Source organism: Blennius ocellaris (genome assembly GCF_963422515.1).
Source record: "Blennius ocellaris genome assembly, chromosome: 14".
In the NCBI taxonomy this organism is placed as follows: domain Eukaryota; kingdom Metazoa; phylum Chordata; class Actinopteri; order Blenniiformes; family Blenniidae; genus Blennius; species Blennius ocellaris.
In genome coordinates this window covers 22058253-22081369 of record NC_137663.1, presented here as the reverse complement: position 1 = coordinate 22081369, position 23117 = coordinate 22058253, and the positions used below count along the sequence as shown (strand labels likewise).

General features: G+C 39.0%; 1 protein-coding gene across 1 annotated transcript; it reads right to left on the bottom strand.

Annotated features, from left to right (window-relative positions):
- Window positions 1–13392: 13392 nt before the first annotated feature.
- Window positions 13393–22046, bottom strand: LOC308139576 (uncharacterized protein; the record flags this gene model as incomplete). The annotated part of the gene is made up of 6 exons (XM_080509036.1): window positions 21982–22046; window positions 21725–21880; window positions 21162–21254; window positions 20796–21053; window positions 13865–14010; window positions 13393–13405 (listed from the first exon to the last, which is right to left on the bottom strand). Exons 2-6 carry the CDS (start codon window positions 21827–21829, stop codon window positions 13393–13395), a joined length of 615 nt encoding a protein of 204 aa, XP_080365162.1. The 5' UTR covers window positions 21830–21880; window positions 21982–22046.
- Window positions 22047–23117: the final 1071 nt, after the last annotated feature.

The following is a 23117-nucleotide window of genomic DNA, read 5'->3' as shown; positions in this document are numbered from 1 at the left end:
TCTGTAAAGACTGACCTCTTATCAGTGATGTCAAGCATAACTATATGGGCCGACGCTGTCCTGATCGATCACGACACAAAGTATAAAACTTACAGAGAAGACATTTACTGTATTTACTGTACTATAAAATATTTCCTTGGGATGGTAGTGATTTGGTGACCCTTTATACAATGCAGAGAACTGATGCAGGGACTAGCATTGGCATCAAAAATGTACTGTCATCATACAGTTCATCTACATTTAATATCAACTCTCACACAAATAGGTTTTCTTCTTTATATCCATGTATGATTGTTTTCCATCAATTATGGATAAATCAAGACTGTAAACTTACCCGAGAGCCTCGAGACAAACGTATGACTCCACACGGTCCCTGAAGATGCCCTGTGGTGTGAGACGCAGCAGATCCTTTAAGTCCGGTACGTTGCGAGGTGGGCCCCTGTAGATTAGACCTGTTTTCTCAGCACATCGATCGGGTTGAGAGTTGGGGAATTTGGAGGCTGACTCAACACCTTGTGCTCTTTTTCTGATGCTCTTCTGTCCATTGCAACACAGTTTCGCAATGTGACAGGGTGGACCATCCCACTGATCGAAGCCACGGCCGTCTGGGAATACTGTTGCCATGACGAGGTGCTCTGTCACAATCTCTTTGCAGTACTAGCCACATGTAGTAGCTAGTATACAACGTTTCCTATCTTTCCTTGTGTTTCTATTGCAGTAAACTGATCTGGCTTTGGGACCCGAATCCAGATTGTTATTAAAACTTTTGAAATTTACTGACTTGACATAACACGCTGTTAAACTCTTCACTTCACTCTCTCTTTTTTTTTTCTTAACAAGACTTAACTTCACCTTCATGAGCAAATACAGATAAAGTGGACCTCTGATATATATTTTCTAAGTTTTCCCAATGAGCTTTAATGGCTTCATGCCTTCACATGCCAGCAAATTGATACGCATATCTCATTTTCTGTGTCTGTTTCATCATGCATAGGCAAGCCTTGTAAGTCTTGTTCATCTGTATGGAGTTTGTCATTTCACACCACAACGTATTAAGGGGTTTGAATAGACACACGTGTGTTGAGTTTTATTTTATTTATTTCTTGCTCAGCAAAAAGCACCTCTGGAAACAGCCTGGTGACGCACCAGTTGTGCCTTAGTGCATCCCACAACTATTTTCTCAAGCGAAACACATATCCAGCTCAGCTGCTTTCATTATCTCGTAAATCCAATGATTTAGAGGGGGAAGGTCACCTTTCTCCATTGGCCTGAGGTCCAGTTCCAATATTCGCATGGCAATTGTCGGACACGGCCACCTGAGATGCCCTCTGTGTCCTCTCCTCCCCCACATGTATTAGCGAGCCCTGGACACCAATGACCTGTCCCTGGTTCACCCGGATTCCCGAAGTGAACCACTTTTGTGTCTACTAACCAATGTCATCCCGCAGGACCTGCTGTTTTCTATATGTTTTGACCCATTCGTCCTGCCGTCACAATTTGGCCTCCGTCTGGCTGAGATCTTGACACCTGCCCATTTGTCGCGCTCCACATCGTTACACATCAACTTGAGCACCTCAAAGAGCGACGGTTCACCCGCTGCCTCATAGATCACTCCGCACGACTGATGCAGGATTAATGTGATTCACCTCAACGGCAACGTGGAGGTTGATCGATGTGTGATCCCACTGTTTTGTTGTGGTTGGTAAATATTTCCCATCCTGCTACCATGCTAGCCCGCTGGGTAAACTGGTGTGACTGATGGCAAACTCGAGTTTTGAAACGTGTGAAATCACCACGGGATGTTCTGAGATTGAAATGAAGATTGAGAAGATCTTTGTGAGAGTGATTCTAATTGAAGACTGAGGAAATGCAATGTAACTAGTCGTAAACGTATAATCCTGATGTATCGCTAATTCGTTACGATTGTGGATTTAGTAATGCAGTTATAATTATGAGAGTAATCTGAATGTGAATGAATAAGAAATGTCTGCTGATGAAGATGATGTCATATATAGTAGAGAATATATTGGAGGAGTACTGTTAAATTCAGAAGCACGAGATTCACAAACAAAACTTTAGAATCCAACATTAATATTATTTTTTGGATCACTTTTGTGAAAGAAAAAAAATCTAAAATCTATTTTATACTGCAGCCCTAGTGTGCAAGTGACTAATTAAAATGTTTTACTCGACAGCACAAAGTGAGATGTTCCTGGTGGCCGCAGGGCAGAAATCATAACAAAATAAATAAGAGAATGACAAAAAAAAAAACCTATGGAATGAATAAACTGCTCTGCTTCTGCAATACTGATGGTGGTGACGCACGGCTCAGCTGGTGGAGATACATGGTACAAAAGAAAGAGTACTGCTCTTCATGCACAAAGACATTGTTCAAATGTGAAATGATCACCTGCACATTTTAACAGTTGGACTCTGGAATTTCTCAGTAAAAAAATGTATTGTTGGCTATTCAAATCCATCATAGGAGGGATTAAAATAAATAGTAGTAATAAAACAAAAACCTCCAGAAATAAAACATGATCAGCATTCAAAATCCCAATCGGCATAAACTTCTCCCCCCTCTGGTTCCTGCACAAATTGCACTCTGCATATATTAGACAATAAAAAATACTGTCAGTGCTCACTTAGGCAGTAATAACAGCAGTAAAATATGTGGATATTATTTTATGATCAGCCTTAATGTGGCTTATCGTGCACAGTGTTTTTTTTTTTTTTTTTTTTACTACTGTACCACGACTGAGAATATGTCATGCATGTCAGGCACACAGAAGTCAGCTTTTATCCCCGTCAAGGATAAAGGGCCAGACAGAAGGGGTCCTAATGTTAACAGCTAATGCCTCATAAGAAAGACTGAACTGACTATCTGTTGGATTCAGCTGCAATGTGACCTTGACCGTGTCTGGAGTGGTGATGCAAGAGAGGAGAGCTTGACAGTGAATGTAAATCACGGAGCCCTTTAGCTGATTAGAGTGCCATATGCGGTACAACAGGACAAAATATGGAGGACCACCCAAGTCCTAAGGTGCGAAAAGTGCCACAAATAATGGATCCGCCTACCAAGAACAGTTCTGGTGAGAGAATGGCAGCTTTATGTGCTCATTTTAAATGGTGCGTGTCCTTCGTGAAGAGAGCGAGCACAGAGTGCACTCCGAGTGACTCGCCATCATAACCAGCATGACAAACCGAGGCTGCACGTGGGAATACCGAGAGGACAAGCTTTTATCACAGACACAAGCGCAAGTGTTTGGATGGGGCCTACTGAAAACGTCGAGCTTGTACCCATCTGTAAAAACTTCCTCATACATAAATGCCCCGGGGAAATTAGAGTGATGAGAGGGGCTCTGAGGTGGCTTTTTGCAGCGTAAGCTCGGGGAGACGTTGTGTGAATGGCTTCTCTTCTCCGAGATGAAGGAGCTCTCGTGAATCTGGCTCTATTGAGGCAGTTATTTAGTCTAGCTCTTCACCATGAAATCTAATTCTGTGAGTGGTAATGAGGCAGCTTTCGTTTTTCTTTTCTTTTTTTTGTTGTTGCACACATGATCAATTGTAGAGATAGAAAGCTAAGGACTCCAACCACTGCTGCTGTTTGTATATCAATCTGTAGTGCCACAGTTGAAATAAAACTCAACTCAACTTTATTTATATAGCACTTTTAAAACAATCACAGCTGATCCATAAATAGACACAAGATGATGTCTGGCTACTGCAAGTCTTTAACCGTGACCTCCGAGGTTCCCGCGGAGCGAGAAATAGTTTACAGCTCTGAACTCGTATTTATTTCCCCCGAAGGCAACTTGGTTATGAATTACTATCATTATTCAAATCAGGGGTTTTTAAAGCTGCCACTGTCAAACATCTAGTCACTGCTTCTGGTGTAAATCTTTTCTCATTCAAAGGCTTTTTCCAAATTCATTGGTGAAACATTCACTCCCACGCTTTCTCAGTGGCTTTATATATTCACAGCTTAACATAAATTGCCATTGAAAACTTTTCAGGTTTATGAAATAGAATTTTCATATCACTTTGTGGATTTGCTTCAAGCTATGTGGCATTGGAAAGGTCCAAAGCACCGCAATGTAGACGCAGTCACCAAGTGTCATTTTAGCGCTGCCACAAGGCTGCAGTGAAAGTTTCAATCCGAGATGAGACACAAACTGCAATGAACAATCGAATAATAAGTATCTACATATCCTGCAGCTTGGAGAACGAGCAAACTGCATACAGGTCAAAGTTTTCCAGAGGCACAAGATGATTGTCATAGTCTTTCAATTGAAAGGATAGATAGCTAATAATAATGAGCTGACTTTGTTGGATGTCAGTGCTTTCTTTTTGCTTTGTTCTTGGATTGATCATCGTCATTATTGCAATAAGTATGAATGTTTTCATTCAAACCATAATCTTCCTAGACAATTTAAATTAATTAACTGAACAACAACTGTATGATGGGATTCAGCTGCTTTATTGTTGTCTCCATAGATTTAAAGTCTGGCTGTATCTTTTGACCATATTACTCCTCATTGTTCGTATATGTTGATGACGCAAGACGGTAATTCAATTGGGCTGATGCCAAACCAACAAGGTGATCTGGAAATTCAGATTCACCACAAAACCTCCCGACCGTCCCGTTTTAGGATTGTAGAAGCACATGGAGGATATCCTCATAGCTAGAAGAGAACATGGAAACTCCACACTATTCAATCCAATTCCTTTTCACTTAATCGTCATTAAAAAATAAATAAAATGTCTGCACCTCTGTGGCTGTAGTCGCTTCCACAGTATCATCAAAGAGAAGATTCAAGGTCCTCCTCTGGTGGTCACGTTGATTATGACACAATCAATGCCGAAAAGCACAACAACTCACCAGGTTAATTAGTGTGAATCACACATATTTAATCCCTGATAGTTTCCTAAATTTGAACCAGTATTTCTAAAGAAGTGTGGGACTTAGAGCCATCGCATCAATGACTTGATAAACAACATAATCGCCATCAGAGGTATTGAGGTATTGAGACAAACATTTTAATGCGAAAATTCAAACACATGATCCCCGATGAATAATTTCACCATTGATGTGATTATTCTTTTAGCTTATTTTGATCTATTTAATATTAAATATGCAGTTTGCATCAAGCTATGCCATGATACCTAATTGACGCACTGACTGTTAATTAAAGTCCAAGCCATAGTTTACAAGTGAACGCTTCGCTTGTTTATTGACATTAGAAACTCCAGTAAAAATTCCACCATATATAGTTCTGATGCCTCAGGACACCCATACAGCGTGTAGCACAGACACATTAATGTAAAGTCTGTTTCTACAATCATTTGTGTGTATTGTTTTCATGCCAACAAATATCAGTTGTGTCAGTTTACCAGTTGTCCGCACTGCTGTCTTCATACATATACTAAAGTTGATGATACGTTATATAGGAGATGGATATTTGATGGATGTTCTGATATCAAACCAAGGAGATGCACGAACTGATTATAAACTCTTCAGTTCATTTAACAAAAGATACTGTGAAAAAAAACCCAATGTTTTTTTTAGTTGAATAACTCCAGCAAACAGAAAGCCATTTTTTTTTTTTTAACAAATGTGATTGGAGTTTGAGAGAAATCATATTTGTAATATATGCTGATAAGAACATCCATAATGTAATATGGAAATGATTTAGAGCTCATTAACTTCCCTGAAAGCAAAACGTATCTTAAAGCCAACATCTCTGAGATGCGCCCAGCAGGTCCTCTTGTCTTGTTTTCAGGATCCAGCTATGATCGTAATACCTGATGATGGTTTTCACCCTCATAAAGGTTCGCCGTCAAATTAATTTACCTCCTGATCTCAGACAAATCCAGCCGGTGAACCCCAAGTATTTACTTTACTGTGTCAGTCAGAATGTGGCCTTTTGCACGAGATAACATTTTTCTTTCCTTCTCTGTTGTTGTCAAATAATAAGATCAAAGTGTGTTTTTTTCCAGCGCAAAAACGAAAACTTTAACCTCTTCCTGCCTTTTTATTTTTAGGCTCGTGTGTGCCCAGTGTTATGGAGCAGTGAAAAGCTAATTTTATCGTGGTGAAATTAAAGATAAAGGGGCGTACGTTGTCTATGAAGTCGAGGAAATCAGAGCCCCCACGCTGCGCGGGTGAGCAGGTGACCAAAGGATCACGTCTATCTCTGTGTTATCTAATAATATCACCTGCAAAACCTGATTATAATTATCTCCCGTATTTGTGATGAAGATGAAGGGCACATCCAAATAACCCATAAACAAGCCAGTGACAACTTTGCACATTGTTTTCATAATTATCTTTCCAAATCTTGAGTGAGCCAGATTGGCGAACTCGTGCCAGAATAACCTTTACATATAAACTTTGAAGGTTTTTATTATTATAGCGCAGAGTATATGTGATAAAAATGTCTATATTTTCATATAACCAAACCATTACGACAGAAAATGACCACAATCTCAACATGAAGCCAATTTTAATGAAACCTTCTGGTGCAAAATATAGTGAAATGTCCAGAACGTTGTTGCATTATGCATGTTTTCACAAATTCACCCTGACACCTTGCCTTTGAGGCTAATGATGGTTTGCTGTCTCTTCAGAAATTTGTTCTAAAGATCAATATTTTCTTTGAAATGTTCACAATTTGCTTTATTAGCATCAAGATCATACCTATTATTCAATGTTATTTAACCACGGAAGTTTTAGATAACAATATATATGTATGTATATGTATGTTGCGATGACTTTCTGAAATGTTTGGCACAAGGCCTGAAGCAAATATCCACGCCGTTTAATTTTAACTTTGAAGGGACAAATATTGATGTGAATACACAGTGAAATGTCAATTTTTACTACACTGTTCTATATAAAAAAAAAATATATATATATTTGTTTTGCACATGTTTTACCTGTGAGATAAGCTGAAATTATAATGATGACTATAAAGTATTCAATTCTATTTTTTAATTATAATGGACTAATTAACCTTCAAGTAATTCAAGTATTTGTAATCGTGAATGTGATTCTTGAATTTTGTTTACATTTTATAGCTGTCAATTTTTCAAAAATGTGTCATCATTGTGTGTTGCTGACCAAATTTCCACGATAATTTAAAGTGTGACACACCGGTGAATCGTGTCAATGATGGCTGGTCAAACTGTTGAACTCTTAGGAGCGACTGTGAAGGTAAATGGTAAATGGATTTCACTTATATAGTGTTTTTTCCGCTGCTTGAGCAGCAACCAATACACTTCACACTGTTAATCACATTCACCCATTCAGTCACTCATTTAACGAGCCGTGCAAGGTGCTCCATCCAACCAATGGCAGCAGTTTGAGGTTCATGTGGATACGGGGAGGTGGGGACCTTGCAACATTACCACTGGCGAGGCCATGGACAGACGATGAAGTTGGATTGCTATTGTGGATGACTGTCAAGTATAAAACTACCAAGTCCAAGGACAGCCTGGATTCTATTTAATCTATTTTTTAACCTTGATGAACATGGGCAGTAGCTGCATTCATTTGTGAAAAGTTCAGTGGCTCGGATCACCTTTGTCGTTGAAACGGTCACTCAAAACGCAAGGAAAGTTTCCTAAAGGAGCAAATAAAATCAATATAATTATTCTGTCAGACATGGTATATGACGAGTTTTAAAAACTGTCGACTAACGCTTCTAGATCTTAAAACAGTCCTTTTCATGACATGAAGGTTGATCGCAGTGCTCGATCTTAAAGCTGCATTGTGTCAAATTTAAGTAATCCCACTTTTCTGTTTTAGGTGTTGGTATTGAGTCACTATAGGACCTAGTTTACGTTCAGTCCTGATTTTTTTATGAATTAGGTCGTCCTGATAGAAACTAGTGGAATCTTTGTCCGGGTTTACTGTCCAAATGTCTTACTTACTGTTCTTGTGTCGAGAGGAGAGACTCCATGCTGTATTTACTTCAGGAAGACAGACTGAGGCTAAATCTCAGGCTTGCAGCACTTTGACAGACATTAAGACTGTTGGTCAATTTTTTATAGCCTATCTTAAAAGTTTTAAACCAAAAAACAACCCTGTCTGCTGTACCTTCGATACTGAGTTGAGAAGAACTCTGTAAGGAACATGAATTTTTCATGATGATTGAAGTCTTCACGTAGTGCCTCCTTGGCAATCCCATTACATTCTTGTGTTTATTTACTCACTACAACAGTTACAATAACAGAGTCACAGTTATAATCTCACCCTGCATCAGTAGTCAATCCGTCCTCATCTCCTCCTCACGGCGAGGTCAAAGGTGAGGGCGTCTCAGCCAATGGCTGGAAGCTTTCCAGTGTAAATGTGAAAAAAAAAAAAAAAAACAACAACAACTTGAAGACTTCGATATGACAAATTCCTTCTATTCAAAGCCATTTGGTTTTTTTTAGTGCTTCATTCTTGACATCCACAATATAACAACTATAAATCATGCATGTATGCTCTCTTTAGTGTCTGAGCAGTTCTCCTCTTTGTGCAGAGGGAAGACCGAATGATCATTATCCGAAAAGATACTCCCGACTCTTGTCTCAGTGTGTTCCCGTAACTGTCCACATTTGTGTCTCCAGGGCGTACCAGCTTTAATCAGAGCTGTGGGTGGAGGCCACAACAGCAGGGGTCATAGGAAGCCCAGAACATTAAGGAATCTGTCCACATAGAACAATCAGTGAGTTTGTTGAGAAAAATATAAACATAGAAGGGAATATTGTTTGTTTTCTGTACTTGTGCTCTGAAATTCTCTTCACGGTCCTCGGCAAGCAGGAAAGGACACAGGATTGAGATACCATCCAGAGGATCAGAGTGGTACTACAGGAGGAGAGCAGAGGGGGGTGGGGGGGGGGGGATGAGGGAGGCTGAATTTCTCTCTTTCTCATTCATCTGCTAGAAAGCTCCCTGAATCACAGCAGTGGTCACCAGATGGTGCTGCAAAGGCAGGTTTGATCCATGTGTTGCTCATCCAGGCAGGAGGGCTGAAGGAATGAGGAGGTACAGGCCTCGCTCGCGTCCACCTAATCATCATAACTCTGGCGTCGGGCGCGTGGACAACCGACTGATGGCGGCTGTAAATCCAGCACGAGAGAAAAAGGGACTATTATATTTACTGTGGAGGAGAGTGATGCTTTGCACTTTGGAAATTAGAGCGGTTTGAGCGTGGCAGAGGGGCGTGAGCCTTATTTCTTGATGGTGATGCCATATCCTCCAAACACACAACTCATGCTGTGCTGATGGATGGAAAAGTTCATTCAGACTTTCAGCAAGTATTTATTTAAAAAGTTTTTTTTCCTGTTGATGTGTTTTGAAGATGATGTACAAGTTTAGTAATTGGACAAAACTATCTCTTAATTAATTGCATTATTGTAGGATAAGGGTGTCTGTGTGTATGTGTATTTGTGCATAAGTGTAAACTGTATATTCAGCCTGCAAATTATTCCTAATATTCTAGATAGTGTTTGCCCATGCATTGATAGCTATAATAACAATAATAATAACAATACACAATCACAAAACACAAGCAATGCACATTATCATTCATCACTTAAACCTCAATAATAATAATCATAATAATAATGATAATAAGAAGAAGAAGAAGAAGAATAATATTTGTTATACAACTACATATATTGTTTGGTTTTAGACTTAATATGCTATTTTCGCTCTCTTTGTAGACCTGTTTTCTTGTATTCGGTGTCTTCAGTGAGTCACATTTTTGAAATTAAATATCAAAATTAAAATTAAATATATAGAGAGATTCAGAATCAACATATTCAAAGAGGTTCATATAGCAAGAATAATATTGTCTTAAAGTTCAAAGATTTAGGATTGTTGCAGGTTTTCTTTGTATGGAAGTTTCCTTGACACAGTTCAAAGTCATGCACTTGAGATCAATCATTGACTTCTAATTGCTCTGCGTCTCTCTGTCTCTGTCTCTGTCTCTGTTTCTCTCTCTGTCTCTCTCTCTCTCTCTCGGTCCATTTTGTAGCTCATTGGTGTCAAATGCATTTTAGTTCAGAGGCCACATGCAGCCCAATATCATCTTTTGTGGGCTGCAACAGAGCCACAATAACCTTTAGATTTGAAATGTAAAGTTTCTATATGTTGTGGCGCAGAGTATGACAGGTGAAAACCAAACAATTGTTACTGAAAATGCCCACAATCTCAACATAAAGCCAATTTCATCGAAGCCTTCTGGTAGAAAATATAGTGAAATGTCCACCAATGTCGCCTATAAATATTGCAATATACATGTTTTTACATACTCTTTCATGACAGCATCACTGATATCTCAACTGATATCTCATATTGTGCCCGCTACTCCTTTGTTTAAAAAAACAAGCAAATCTGTTTTCTTTGAATATTTTACAATTTACTTGGTGGGTTGACAGTCTCTTGCAGGCCGGTTTTAGCGTACAAGCCTTGTGTTTGACACCCCTGTTACAGAAATCCTTGTGTTTCCAATCACAGTTTGTAACCTTGCTACTTAAAAACTATAGGACTCAGTTTGGATCCACCTTCCATGGCTTGTTTTTCACGGATCTCATCCGTTGCCACTCGATTTCATGCACTACAAAGTGGCTGTGTCAAATGTTCATTTCATTGTAGACGGTTGGTGTAAATAATGTTATGACATAATGAGATGCCAAACAGCAGAGGAGCTCAGGACACTTTCCAGAAGCCCAGAGGTTGGCATGGCGATGGTGCGGTGGGCAGACGAAGTGGGGCGGCAGATGGAGCGTCCCATTCGCAGTTGCCCTGTCAGACAGGGCCAGCTGCCTCTCTCTGGGTCTCTCTCTGGGCCCACCTCGTGTCCCCTGAGTCACCAGAGGAAACCTATTTTCATTTCCTGTTTTGATGGTTTGAGAGCGTTCGTGGGATGTGGACGCACTCGAAGCTGCACATGAGAAACCGACAAGGTTATGCATCACATGCTTTATGATCTTTATGGCTGATTTAAGGTGCATTTAAGGCGTTAAGTTGCAGCAAATTCCAGAACAGTATTTCTCCTCCATGTGGAGTGATGTAAACATAAATTTTTGATTCAATAAGCATGAGGAAGTTGTAGTTATCAGTTTGAGGTTGGGCCTCTTGACAAAGTTCACATAAAGTGAGGAATCAAAAATGTTTTAATCTTATAGTTACAAAGACACATTTTTGCATAATTATGACTGCTCAGTATGATAGAATAATCTATAATGAACACCTTTAACATTTGTATGCTTCTATTATAATGCAAGGCAAGTTTATTTATATAGTGCCATTCAAGGAAATTTACAGGAAACAACATAAATGCAATAAAACAAAGCAAACAAGAAATACAATATGAATCTATTCTTTATTAGAAAGCTGGGCAAATACTACTGATTTAAAGTCTGATTCAAATTATATTTATTTATTGTGTTTTGTCCCATCTGCTGGAGAAGTAGCTTCATTCACTGTAAGTTTTTATACCCATAGTGGCAAATCATAAAAGTCCACCACAGGGCAAACCCAGAGAGACTGATGGTCAAACTGGGACCTTTAAAGTCACAGTGCATTTTTTAGCACCATGGGAGGAAACTGGCAGAGAAAGACAAAACCCACACACAAGGGGGACATGCAAACTCTGTACAGACAGGCCTGGCCCAGATTCATCCCAATTCGTCATGTTTATTGGACTTACGTTTCACCTTTTGTCTGAAATGCTTCATCAGTCCTGAGTGACTAGTCTCTTCAGTTTAGGATTCATAGAGATTCAATTGTATAAACTTCAGGGTTTAAGCAGGGTTGATTTGTTTTTCACGAAGGATGAGAGGCGAAACTGCTTCATATCTTCAGGCATGTTCCGTTTTCATTCATTTTAACAAATTGGATTTTGTTTTTGTAACATTAGATCTGACAAAAATGTTGGACAGCTACCATCAAACAAAATTCAAAAAAAGACATTGTCTTATTTTCTAATATGCAAATTTTTCTCGTAATATTACTCAACATACTTTTTTTACTCGCGAGAATCACCTCACTTAACTTTGTTGGGTTAAAGTCATCAGTTATTTTTGTTTGGGGTTAAATATTTACTTCCATTTGAAGCTACGAACGATATTTTTTAAATAATATTCTATTTTGTATTTATTTTTGTGGGCTAACAATACACAATCACAAAACACAAGCAATGTACATGATCTTTCATCACTTAAACCTAAAAAAAATTATAACAATACAACAATAATGTATTATTATTATTATTATTATTATTAATATTATTATTATTATCTCCCTGATTTCACAATCTGTATCTTTAATAAAGATGAATGTAATGACGTTATTTTCTTCTATTACTCACTCTCCCCTCCATTTGCTGAAAGCCAGATCGCATGGTGGCCTCACATCATTTCATTCACCAATCAAAGACACTCTCAGATAACAGAAAAATACACATGTGCCTCAATACAGATGTATCCCCCCCACATTCTTTCTTCTTCACTCATCTTTTCTTCTTCTTTTTTTTTTAATAGCTCTTTGTTCTCTGCCCATGTCTATTTTTATCTCAGCGTTCACGGGAGGAGTCAGAGAAATTACGAGGCTTGGGAGACTTGCTCATCTCCATGGCAACTATATTGCAAGCCATCATTGTCTAACGTCGCTTTTTCCCCTTCCGCGTTGTCTCCCTCTGTCGCACTCATCTCATCAGCAGATTCATACAGGTCTGTGTTTCAGAGTATTTCCTCTTCAGATGCTCTGTGGAAGTCTTTATTTTTCTTTTCCTCCGCCTCCTCTCTGGTGCATGCTTCCTCTCCTGGATCCTCATCTCTCCATGGTGTCCACCTCTCGACAGCCCCCCTCCCCCCAAGGAGCGGATTGAGCTGTCTATTCCTCTCTGAACCAATGGGCGTGCTGTTGTAGAGTAATTCTGATCTAACCCACGCCTCGCTCGTGAGGAGAGATGCCGTTCGTCCTGCCACCACTGCGAGGCCCACTTTCATGGAAACCGAAAATCTCTGTGGGCTTTGTTTGGTTCATGGGGGTTTCCCCATACCCCCCCCTCCCACGCCCCTTACCCCACTTCACTGAGAATTTAGAATTTACTGGCATCTTTCGTCAATAGCTGCAGTGTGGCACCCTCTTTTGAAATTCGTGCTGTAACTACTGGCTTATGAATCGACTTCTATCACGTTGAAGCTTTTCACCCACAGAGATGCTCAGCTCGTGTTTTCTCCACATAATCACCTAAAATCTATAAATATATCACAACACTCACACCACAGCATTTCAAATCCTTGCATATGTTTGCAAAATTAACCCACATAAACAAACCATCGTGAATTTCCCAGCTATTAGTCATCTTCTCATCATTTTTTTTTCTACCATTCTTACTCAGTGTCTCTGAAAAAGAAAAAAAAGAAAAAAAGAAAACAGGACGTGCTTTCAGCTCCACATGCGGGATTCCTCCTGATCACGTGGGCCAGCCAGTGCAAACATATGCTGTCAGTGGAGGCTTCTGTGTTCAGAGGCTTTAGGTGCAGAAAAACACATACAGAGAGAAGTGGAGACAGTCATAGGAGCTATAATGGCACCGACATGAAAGAAGGGGGGAGTGGGGGTGTTCCGAGGAGGCGCTCCAATGAAACATGAGCCCGAGACAGAAATACACCACAGAAGCAAACGGCAGACGGATGCACACCCTCATATTTAATACCTGCACGCCGTTAAAGAATAGAAAAATATGGTCCCACCCCGACTCGGGATGCCAGGTGAGATAATGAAGGTAATTATGTGTTGCCTTTTTGTGCCAGTCCCCAAGCTCCGACAGATGCCAGCAGCCCCGAGGAACTAAGTGCTCACCCATGGTCCTCCAGATTGCCCCCCGAAATGACGCCCTTTTCCGCGGCCCGCCCGCTCCCTATGGCAACCGTCACCTGCCAGCGAGGGAGCAGGTGGACCCAGCGGGGCCAGGTGGAGGCTTCACCTGTCACACTTCCAGGGCCGTTCTTGCACATGCCAACGCAAACAGGGGAAGAAAAAAAAAAAAAACCCAGCAAAACGCTCCAAACCTGCAATATTTCAAGCAGGTTTCATTATGCAAAGCACAGGGAAGCAGCTGCACCCACACCGACACATGTAAACACGCAGGCATATATAAATAGGCATATTTACATGTGATTATAGAGCACACACAGACCACAATATATAACACAGACTATAGGTGCTGACTTAACACCTCTTTTTCCGTATAGATTTTGAGGCTGCCTCACCTGCGCCTGTTTTAACTTCACAGCTAATTTTATTTGTGTGAATAGTTTATTTTTCTTTATTGCAGCAGAATATGTTGCGACGCTGCATTTAAAAAAAAATAAATCATAAAATCCTGTATTTTCAATTGCAGGTTTAGTTTAGTTTTTTTTTTACTTATGGGTTCATATTTGCAGTTGTGGAAAATCATGAACAAAGACAAATTAGCAAAGTCAGGATACTATATATGGAACATGAGAGGATATCCAACTGGCTGTTTTTGATTTTGATTTATTGTATCGTGAAGAGGTTCATCAGGACAACACTGGAAAGGAGACAAGTTATTGTCACAGATTCAAAACACTCCAGTATTCAATTGAACAGTGCATAATGGTTTTAAAAATAACATTTAAAAAAGTGTTGAAAGACAGGTGCAGAGTTTTTTATTTTTACTTTTTAAATACGGCGAATACAATTCAGTATGACAAGTCCAATCAGACATCTTCAGTACTTCAGACTCCACCAAAGTTCCAGAAACTTTTGAAAGTATTTTTGGGATGTAAAAACATTAGATTCTAGTTTCAATGGTTAGCGGTATTGGGGGGTCAGGGGGATACATTTTACCCTTTAAACATTTTATTAACTGTACTAAGTCAAATCAAACTTTCTCATAAAACTCCTTTCCCACAATAAAAATGAGGATTCAGAATTAGAAGAAATATATGAAAGATAAACTATTATCACATTAAGCCTAAACAGGAAAACTCTTTTTGTAACAATATTGGAGACTGATTAGCTTTGTTGAGCAATTTATTTTATTCAGTGATTTTGAAACAAGTATACACCAAAAATACTATAAAAAATGTTTACGTAATAACATCAAATGGACAATGTTACTGATTGATTACTATACTGCACCGTGTGCAAAATGTTGACAGTTTCAGACTTTATTATAAATACATACTATATATCTCAAAGACATCTAACTATTAACACGAGACAAGTTGCGCTTTTTATTTCACCTGGATCCCAACAGCTTTCAACATTTTATGTGAAAGATTTCACAAAATTATATTTTTATACATTTATTCCTTTTTTAGACAAAATAGCAGACTGAATTCACACACACACACACACATTTGAAACGGTAATTATTTGCGATTTATCTTTGAAAGTATCCATCCAAGTGTCTCACCACTAACGATCAGCTGGAATGAACCTCATGAACAACAGGAGGATTGTAAAGTGGGATAAGGGGCTATGTGAGACCTTTGACATTACGGGGGTCCAGGCATTCAGTCCAACACAGGATCTGAGGTCGCAGCCCCTCAACCCTGAAATACAGCCCAATCAATACGGACTCCGAGCTGCAGTGTGACGAGTGGTCTATCGATACCCCCGGGGCAGAAGGAGGTGGATTCATAAATCAATCCCGTCTCTTGTACGGGGGACACATACAGTGGCCGACACGTCAGCACTTTACTCTTTTGTTTTCAAACCCTCTGAGCATAAAAAAGTTTCTAAGTTTCTATTTACTGCTGCATTTTTCTACCGCTGGTAAAATGAATACGCTTTTTAATTTTTTTTTTCTCTGCACATGCGACCTTTTTTGGGAATTAATCGAGTATTGCTGAATGACGAAAATCCCACTTTAGAGTGTGAGATTTCCTTGCAGACTGACAAACAGATTGATCATTTTGAACAGAGGAACGACATTGATGGAATATGCCACGATATTAAACTACTGGTCCAATGAACAGTACTCGACGTGGTGGTGCTGACAGCTCAAGTCAATTCCAGATGCCATTAAAATTATATGTTTTCTTCTTTCTTATTCCACGGCCTTGCTTGCCATCCCTCAGCAGTAAAGGCATGATAAATGTGCAGGGAGACAGTCGCACGCCACTTCTGGGCTGACAGTGTGGGCCGAGTGATGTAGTAGCATCTAATTCCCGTTACCAGAAGAGAAACCAATAGCTTTTCTGAACCACTACAGACTAACCAGGGGATGTCAGGGGTTACTTATTGGAATTGCATCGAGCGATCCATCAGTGTAGCCATCTATCTGGCTCTGAAATTCCTTCCTCACTTTAAAGGCTCATTCTAAAAAAAAAAGAAAAAAAAGAAGGCCGGTGGACACGGGTGTTGACATACGTGGACAGTGTAATACTTCACTTCAGCTTTCTGCTGCAACTGTGTACAACCCATGTTACTAAAAGGGGAAATATCTGCACGAGGGCGCTGGGGTCTAACCTCTGGTTCCACAGTTCCCCTCAGTTGGGAAATCAATGAAGCGCATGTGCAAAAGGGCCTCCCTGAGGACTGTTCACATCTGCACAAATCATCACTGTTTTGTCACCAACATTTTTTCCCCGCTCTGTCAGATGAGATCCGAACAGCACAAATGTGCCACGTTCTCTGCACCTACACTGGAACTTCACACACAAATAACCACGGGAGTCCCAGGGGTCAGGTACTGCTGGCCAGAGTCGTCGCATCTCAAAAATACTTTCACAAATGAGAGAAATGGGTCATAAAAGTCTGTAAATACATTGTTTTGATGGGAAATGTCATCTTAATGAACATCGCAAAGGAGTTTTCAAAACATATTGCACTGTTTCAGGGATTTCCTCACACCACGACTTTGCATATATGCACAATGAATTTTGAACATGTTGAAAAAAATGTGCATGACTTCTTTTTTTTTTTTTAAATAGCCTGCTGGTCACAAATACGTTGATGCATGTTGTCATTTGTCCAAAACTCTCCCGAGGCATATGACCAACTGGAACTTACCAGATTCAATTGATTTGAAAGGTTTCATAGTCCTCTCAGATGTTTCCACTACATATCAGCCTCCATTTCAACTGAAAACATAAAACCCTTTTTTGCATTTTTGACCTCTATTTACAAGACGACGGTTCTCAAAACCAACGATTTGAAAACGGCTCCCAAGGTGGAACTTTTCAAAAATGCTCCTCCTCTGTCTCCATGTAAATGGGAGAAAATGTAACTTTCTGAATTGCTTGTTTAAAGTGTTTGCTTTCCAAGCATGTGTGTGTGTGTGTGTGGTTTCATCACGAAAACAAACTACAGCACCCACTAGTGGCCTGGCATGCTAACGACATCACATAAACTGACATAATTTTCAAAACACTGCCATGTAAAAGCAGCATTTTTCTGAAACAAAACACAAAAATTACGCGTTTTCACTTGAAATTGTGTTGTGTAAACTGGACCTCAAACTCTTCTCAGTCTGTGAAACACAAAGTGTACGAGATGAGCCTGCAACATGTCAATCTGGATTTTGTCCAAGTTGGGATCCTCATCCAGCAGCTTCTGTACTTTTCCTCTGAGCTCCTTGTGGCAAAACTTCACAATTTCTTCTTTGTTTTTCAGGCAAATCTCAAGTAAATTTTGCAAATTCCTCCAGCCCAAATTTTACAAACATTTTTGTCGGGGTTCGTACACATATCATGAGACTTACTTTCAACATTTAGAGCTTACTAGTGCTGTCCTTTATCAGTGGTCTACGCCTAATATCAAATAAAACTTTTGCTGGTATCACCAATACCAAGCTGAAATGCATATTAAAAATAATAATTTTAAAAATCTAATTAACTAATCAAATTAAAATATAGTGACAATTGGTAATAAATTGCATTTTTTCTATTTTATTAGATACACAAACATAATAAAATGAGACATATGTGGTATTGGAAGGATCAGTATTTTTCTATCCATCTGCTCATGGACTTATAGATTCTGTTTGATTTTTAATGACAATTCTCACCAACTTGCACAATTATGTTTCTAACTAACCACAGGTTGTCACATTATGTTGAGGTTTAATACATAATTCTCAGTTGTGCAGTAGGATGAACTGATTAGATTCTGATTGGCCTGCATGTTCTTACCCCCGTCACACATGCTGCTCATGCATTTTCTTTCCAGGCCTTTTAGTTGGCTTTGCTCTTGTCTTTGCTAGATACTGTATAGTATATGACTTCCTCCCCTCGGGTCTGTTAGACATGCAGAATACTGAGCTGTGCACATTTAGGTTGACAGATTAGTTTACATTTGGTTTGACACCAGAAGAGAAGGGCTCGTCTTGCCTGCAGTGCAGCGGCCGCCCCTTTCTGGGTTGGTTCAGTGTGAAAGCATGGCCCGCCAGCAGGAATGTGGAGGTCCAAAACCCTGACCCTGTAGGACCTGCCAGTTTGTTCACAGCCCCCCTTTGCCTTTGGAAGAGGAGGTGAATCATCTATATGGGAATGTGTATGTATACCAAGCAAAGCAGAAAGAAGCCCTGGGGAAGATTGTGTTTCTAAATTAGTGGCCAGTGAAGGCCGCATTACGGAAGAATGCATAATCAGGCTTCAAGTGCGCTTAATTCAGCAGTGACCATCTCAGAGAGAGGAGGAGGGGAGGGGGGGGGGACAAGTCACTCAGTCATATGGTTATTGTAATATTGACTGTGATTATAATATATGCATCATCTGCTCAATTATAGAATAAACCATTTAATAGCTGGCTGAGTGAGATGCTTGCTGTGTGAATTGATGATTTTAATCATTTTATGAATTTAGCTCTTGGTTTAAAAGAGGTTTGTCATTTTTTTTTCTTAATTTTTCAGACTATTATGAACAGACGTATCGGACTAATATTTGCGGCTTATACATGATTAATTTGTCCCCATGTATGTGAGGCCACCTCTCTGAAAGAGAAGCGCAGCTGCTTTGAGATGGCTCCGGTCCCTTGGCTGGACACACACACACACACACACACACACACACACACACACACACACACACACACACACACACACACACACACACACACACACACACACACACACACACACACACACACACACACACACACACACACACAGCTGTTCCTGTTGGGAGTGTGTGTGATTTGGATCACCAGAACAAAGTCGACACAAATGTATGAAAAATAGGTGCCACTCCGAGGATTTGGTATGAATGAAAAATGATATTCCAGACATGCAAGAACACGCTGTTGGATTTGTACCTCCACACTGACGCTTTGGGGGAAACGTCTTTCAAGCCACTGAGCGAGATGTGCCTGAGCGCAGCATTAAACCTTGAGCTGCTCCAGTAGAGCTCCCCGGTGGCTCCGGAGTCGGGTTGTACTCGGAAACTCCCCGCTGTGAACCTGAAACTGTGCATTTCTAAAACATCTCATCTCAGATGACCCACGCTGTGTAACTCAAAGCAAACAAAGTAACTGACTCTCATAGTAATGCTCACTCGTGCACCGAGATGGGGACTTACTTTACTTAGGTAAAATTAATGTTCTAACTATTTGAATGCTCCTCTTTTAAATGCAAAACTACTATGGCTTATCTCCAGGGAGCACCATTCAACAAATCATTTATTGTTGTGAATTGTTTTTGACAATATTATACACAGAATATATGGTATTAAACCAAACTTTGCACCTTGAAAACTGAGTCTGTCAGTTTTGCAGTGAGATAAATGTGATCACTACTGCAGTAAAGTAATTATGCTGGTTATAACACATACAAAAAAATGGGAATTGAGAATAAATTCCTTACGACTATACACTCTAAAAAATAATACATTGGCTAAACTTAATAAAATTAAGGTAACAATTTGCATAGATTTTTTTAAGTACTCTCAACTCAACTCATTATTGAGTTAATCCCACAAGAGGTAGTCTAGTACAACCAACATGACATTTCTTGTCCTCAACAAGGTTAAATAAGTTAAACCAACTGAATTCTGATTAAAACATTTTGGCGTTTTTAAGTCGTCAATTAAGTCTATTTAGGTTCATCCAACTCATTTATTTTGCCTTGATTCAGCTTATAAAAGTCTGTATGTTATCCCTTTTTTTTAGTTCTAGTAACCTAATGTACATAAGTTAAAATAAATTACACGTTGAAAGTCCTCTTCATTGAGCAAAATGTTTATTAGAAAACTAGTATTAACAAATGTTTTGAAACAATGAATGATTTTCCTCATTTTGAACAAAAAAATATGCCCACTTCTAGCAATAATTAAACAAAAATCAAAAAATAACCACACCCAAATGAGTGTGAAGCTTCACATCTGAAGGCTTTTACCAGGTTATTGCCCTTGAACAATGTAAAACAAGATTAACATGTTGTAATTATTACTGTGGATTTTGGATTACTCATCCCCTGAACTGAATGCAGTACTCCATTTCACAACAACAGAGTAGAAAATAAAATGTATATATTTTTTTGTTGTCAGTATCGGTAAGGCACATCAAATTTCTTCATCTATTCTTGAATGTCAAAGCTTTTCTTCCAAGTAACTTGCTACATATCTGATTCATATCAAAACCAAAAAAATTGAAATGTAATACTGTAATAAACACAACTATAAAACACTCAAACTGCATCACATTTTCTGATCTGCTTCTGGTTAGCCTACCCCTGTTATTAAGGTAAGGGCAGCGATTGACGACATCTCAATAGGTTAAAACAGTAGAACATCACAAAAAGCAGTCTATTTTTGAGAGACAGTACTTTCGGACTGGCTTTCAGACTATCCAGCTCAAGGAGTATCTTTTGAAATACTTCCAAAGTGTTTTTCAGTTCTTTTGGGTAGCTGAGGTTGAGAGCGTAGATTAGCCCCATTAGCATGGCACATGCTCTGGGTACGTCCAGGTCTTCAAGGACTGTTGTTCCCTCAAGCACAATCTTTGCATTGGCTGGATCAGATGTTGTGGCACCTCTGGTAACGACAATCTTCATCACTTTATCCGTTTCATCTCCTCCACCATCCTGGCGTAAGTAGTTAAGAAAAAAAAGTTAGTATTTATACGCAATACAATTTAAAAATAGCAGTAAAACAAAGAATATACAATGAAATTAAGTTTTCCATTTACCTACCAACTGATCTTTAAAGAGATCTTCCTCCTTTTCTCTGAGATACACCACTAAGCCACGGATAGCCATCTCTCTCCTTCTTTCCTCAGAATCATCCTGTGAATAAGAAAAATAAAAAAGTGTTTTATAATGTTTTTTAATTTAACCTCAATGAAGATGAGCTTTTTGTAATAACATCACTAGGAAAGAGAGTGAAGGATGATGTTTCCAATGCCTGGCCTATACCAATTACCGATCTCAATTGTGTATGTTAAATTTATCATTTTAAAGATTGCAATAATGAAACAACAGAAAAATCATTTTACAATTAAGTTGTGCTCTGCTTAAGCATTTATAGTTATGTACTAACTGAAGATTTTTTCCCTGTCCAATTGGGAGCAAATAACTAAGCCATAAAAAACACCTGATCTGATATTTGTCCTTGTAAGTATTTGGACTCAGAACAGTTGACTTTAACGCATAAAGGAGACAATCAGCAATGTAAGCAGTTATTTGAAATTCTATTTCTGACCACCTTTGCGGTGATACTGGAACCACGTATACTGTAAGACAAGGTTTATTCATACCTCAAGCAGCAGGTTCTTTATGCACTGAATACTCATCTTTGCAGCTCCTCCTCTTGCTGACAGCAAGGACATTATCTTCGGGATGTACTGGTCCAGTTTTGCCATGAATGTTGTCTCCAGATTGAGAGTTGTGATTCTTCTGAACTCTTGGTTTATCTGTGAGTGTAAAGACAAACAACAGGGACAATTTTTTAAAATGCAGGAAATTTCCATCAACATAGTACATACTGCAAACCATTTAATGATCAAATATTTACCTGAGCTGCATCAAAAAGAGCAGGCCATCGGACTTTGAAGTCATTAACAACAACTAGCAGCCACCCTCTCAAACTTTATACAACGGGGCCTAAAAAAAACAACCCAAAAAGCCTTCTCATTAATGTTGTAACATACCAAAGGAAATAAAAATAGTGCACACTCAATGGCAATATTAGCAGGCCAATATTTTCATATGTTTAATGTTAAGTAAAGTGATAATAGACTTACTTTTTTAGGCCTCTTCCTCTCAGCAACGTTGTCGTATCAGCTCTCCAGCCCACGTTTTTACGTTGGTCTTGGACAAAAAACGATCAATAAACTGGGGTTAAAAACACTGAACAAAATAAAATTAACCTATGTACAAAGCTTAAACATTAACCCACATCATCCTTGTGTTTAAATTGGGAGAAAATGACACATATAATCTCTTAGCTGTGCAGGGAAATGTAATGTAAGACCTAATTTAAGCAGCAGCGACAGAAAGACTCAGCTAAAGTGTATCACATTACATACAATAGCTTAATGAACAGTTAACTGAAAACCTGCTTTTAGGATTGTGTAAAAAAAAAACTATTCCTTGCACTATGTTAAAACACTCATTGAGTGTTGCAAATTAAAGAAAGCAAAAAGTACTACTCACCCAGTAACATTCAATTGGATTGAAAATATGCAATGTCCGTTCCTTTCCCTCCACTTTCTTGCAGGCGTGGCCTTTGGTTAAAACATGTGCGGGCAAGTCCAGTCTTACTCAGCTTTTGAAGGATGCTTAACAGAAATTCAAGTTGCACCAACTAAATATTGTCTCTTGCTGAGTGGAAGCAGAAATGTCCATTCAAAATCATTAAATTATGGAGTCAAGACAGATTTCTATATTCTCAGTTTGACAAACTTATAACAGGAAGTTATTAACTGATTAAAACATGTGTATGTAACAAACTTAAATTTTTTTCTGTAAAAAAGGCTCTTGATTTCAAGCTTTACAAACTAACCCCATGAATCATTTTTCTCAGTGTAGCAATAGCTGTATACAACAGATCTGCAACAATTACAATGAGATTGTATCTTCTTAACAAATAAAATCATGCTAGTAATGTTAAATTCATTAATATTATCAGATAAAAAAAGATCAGATCAC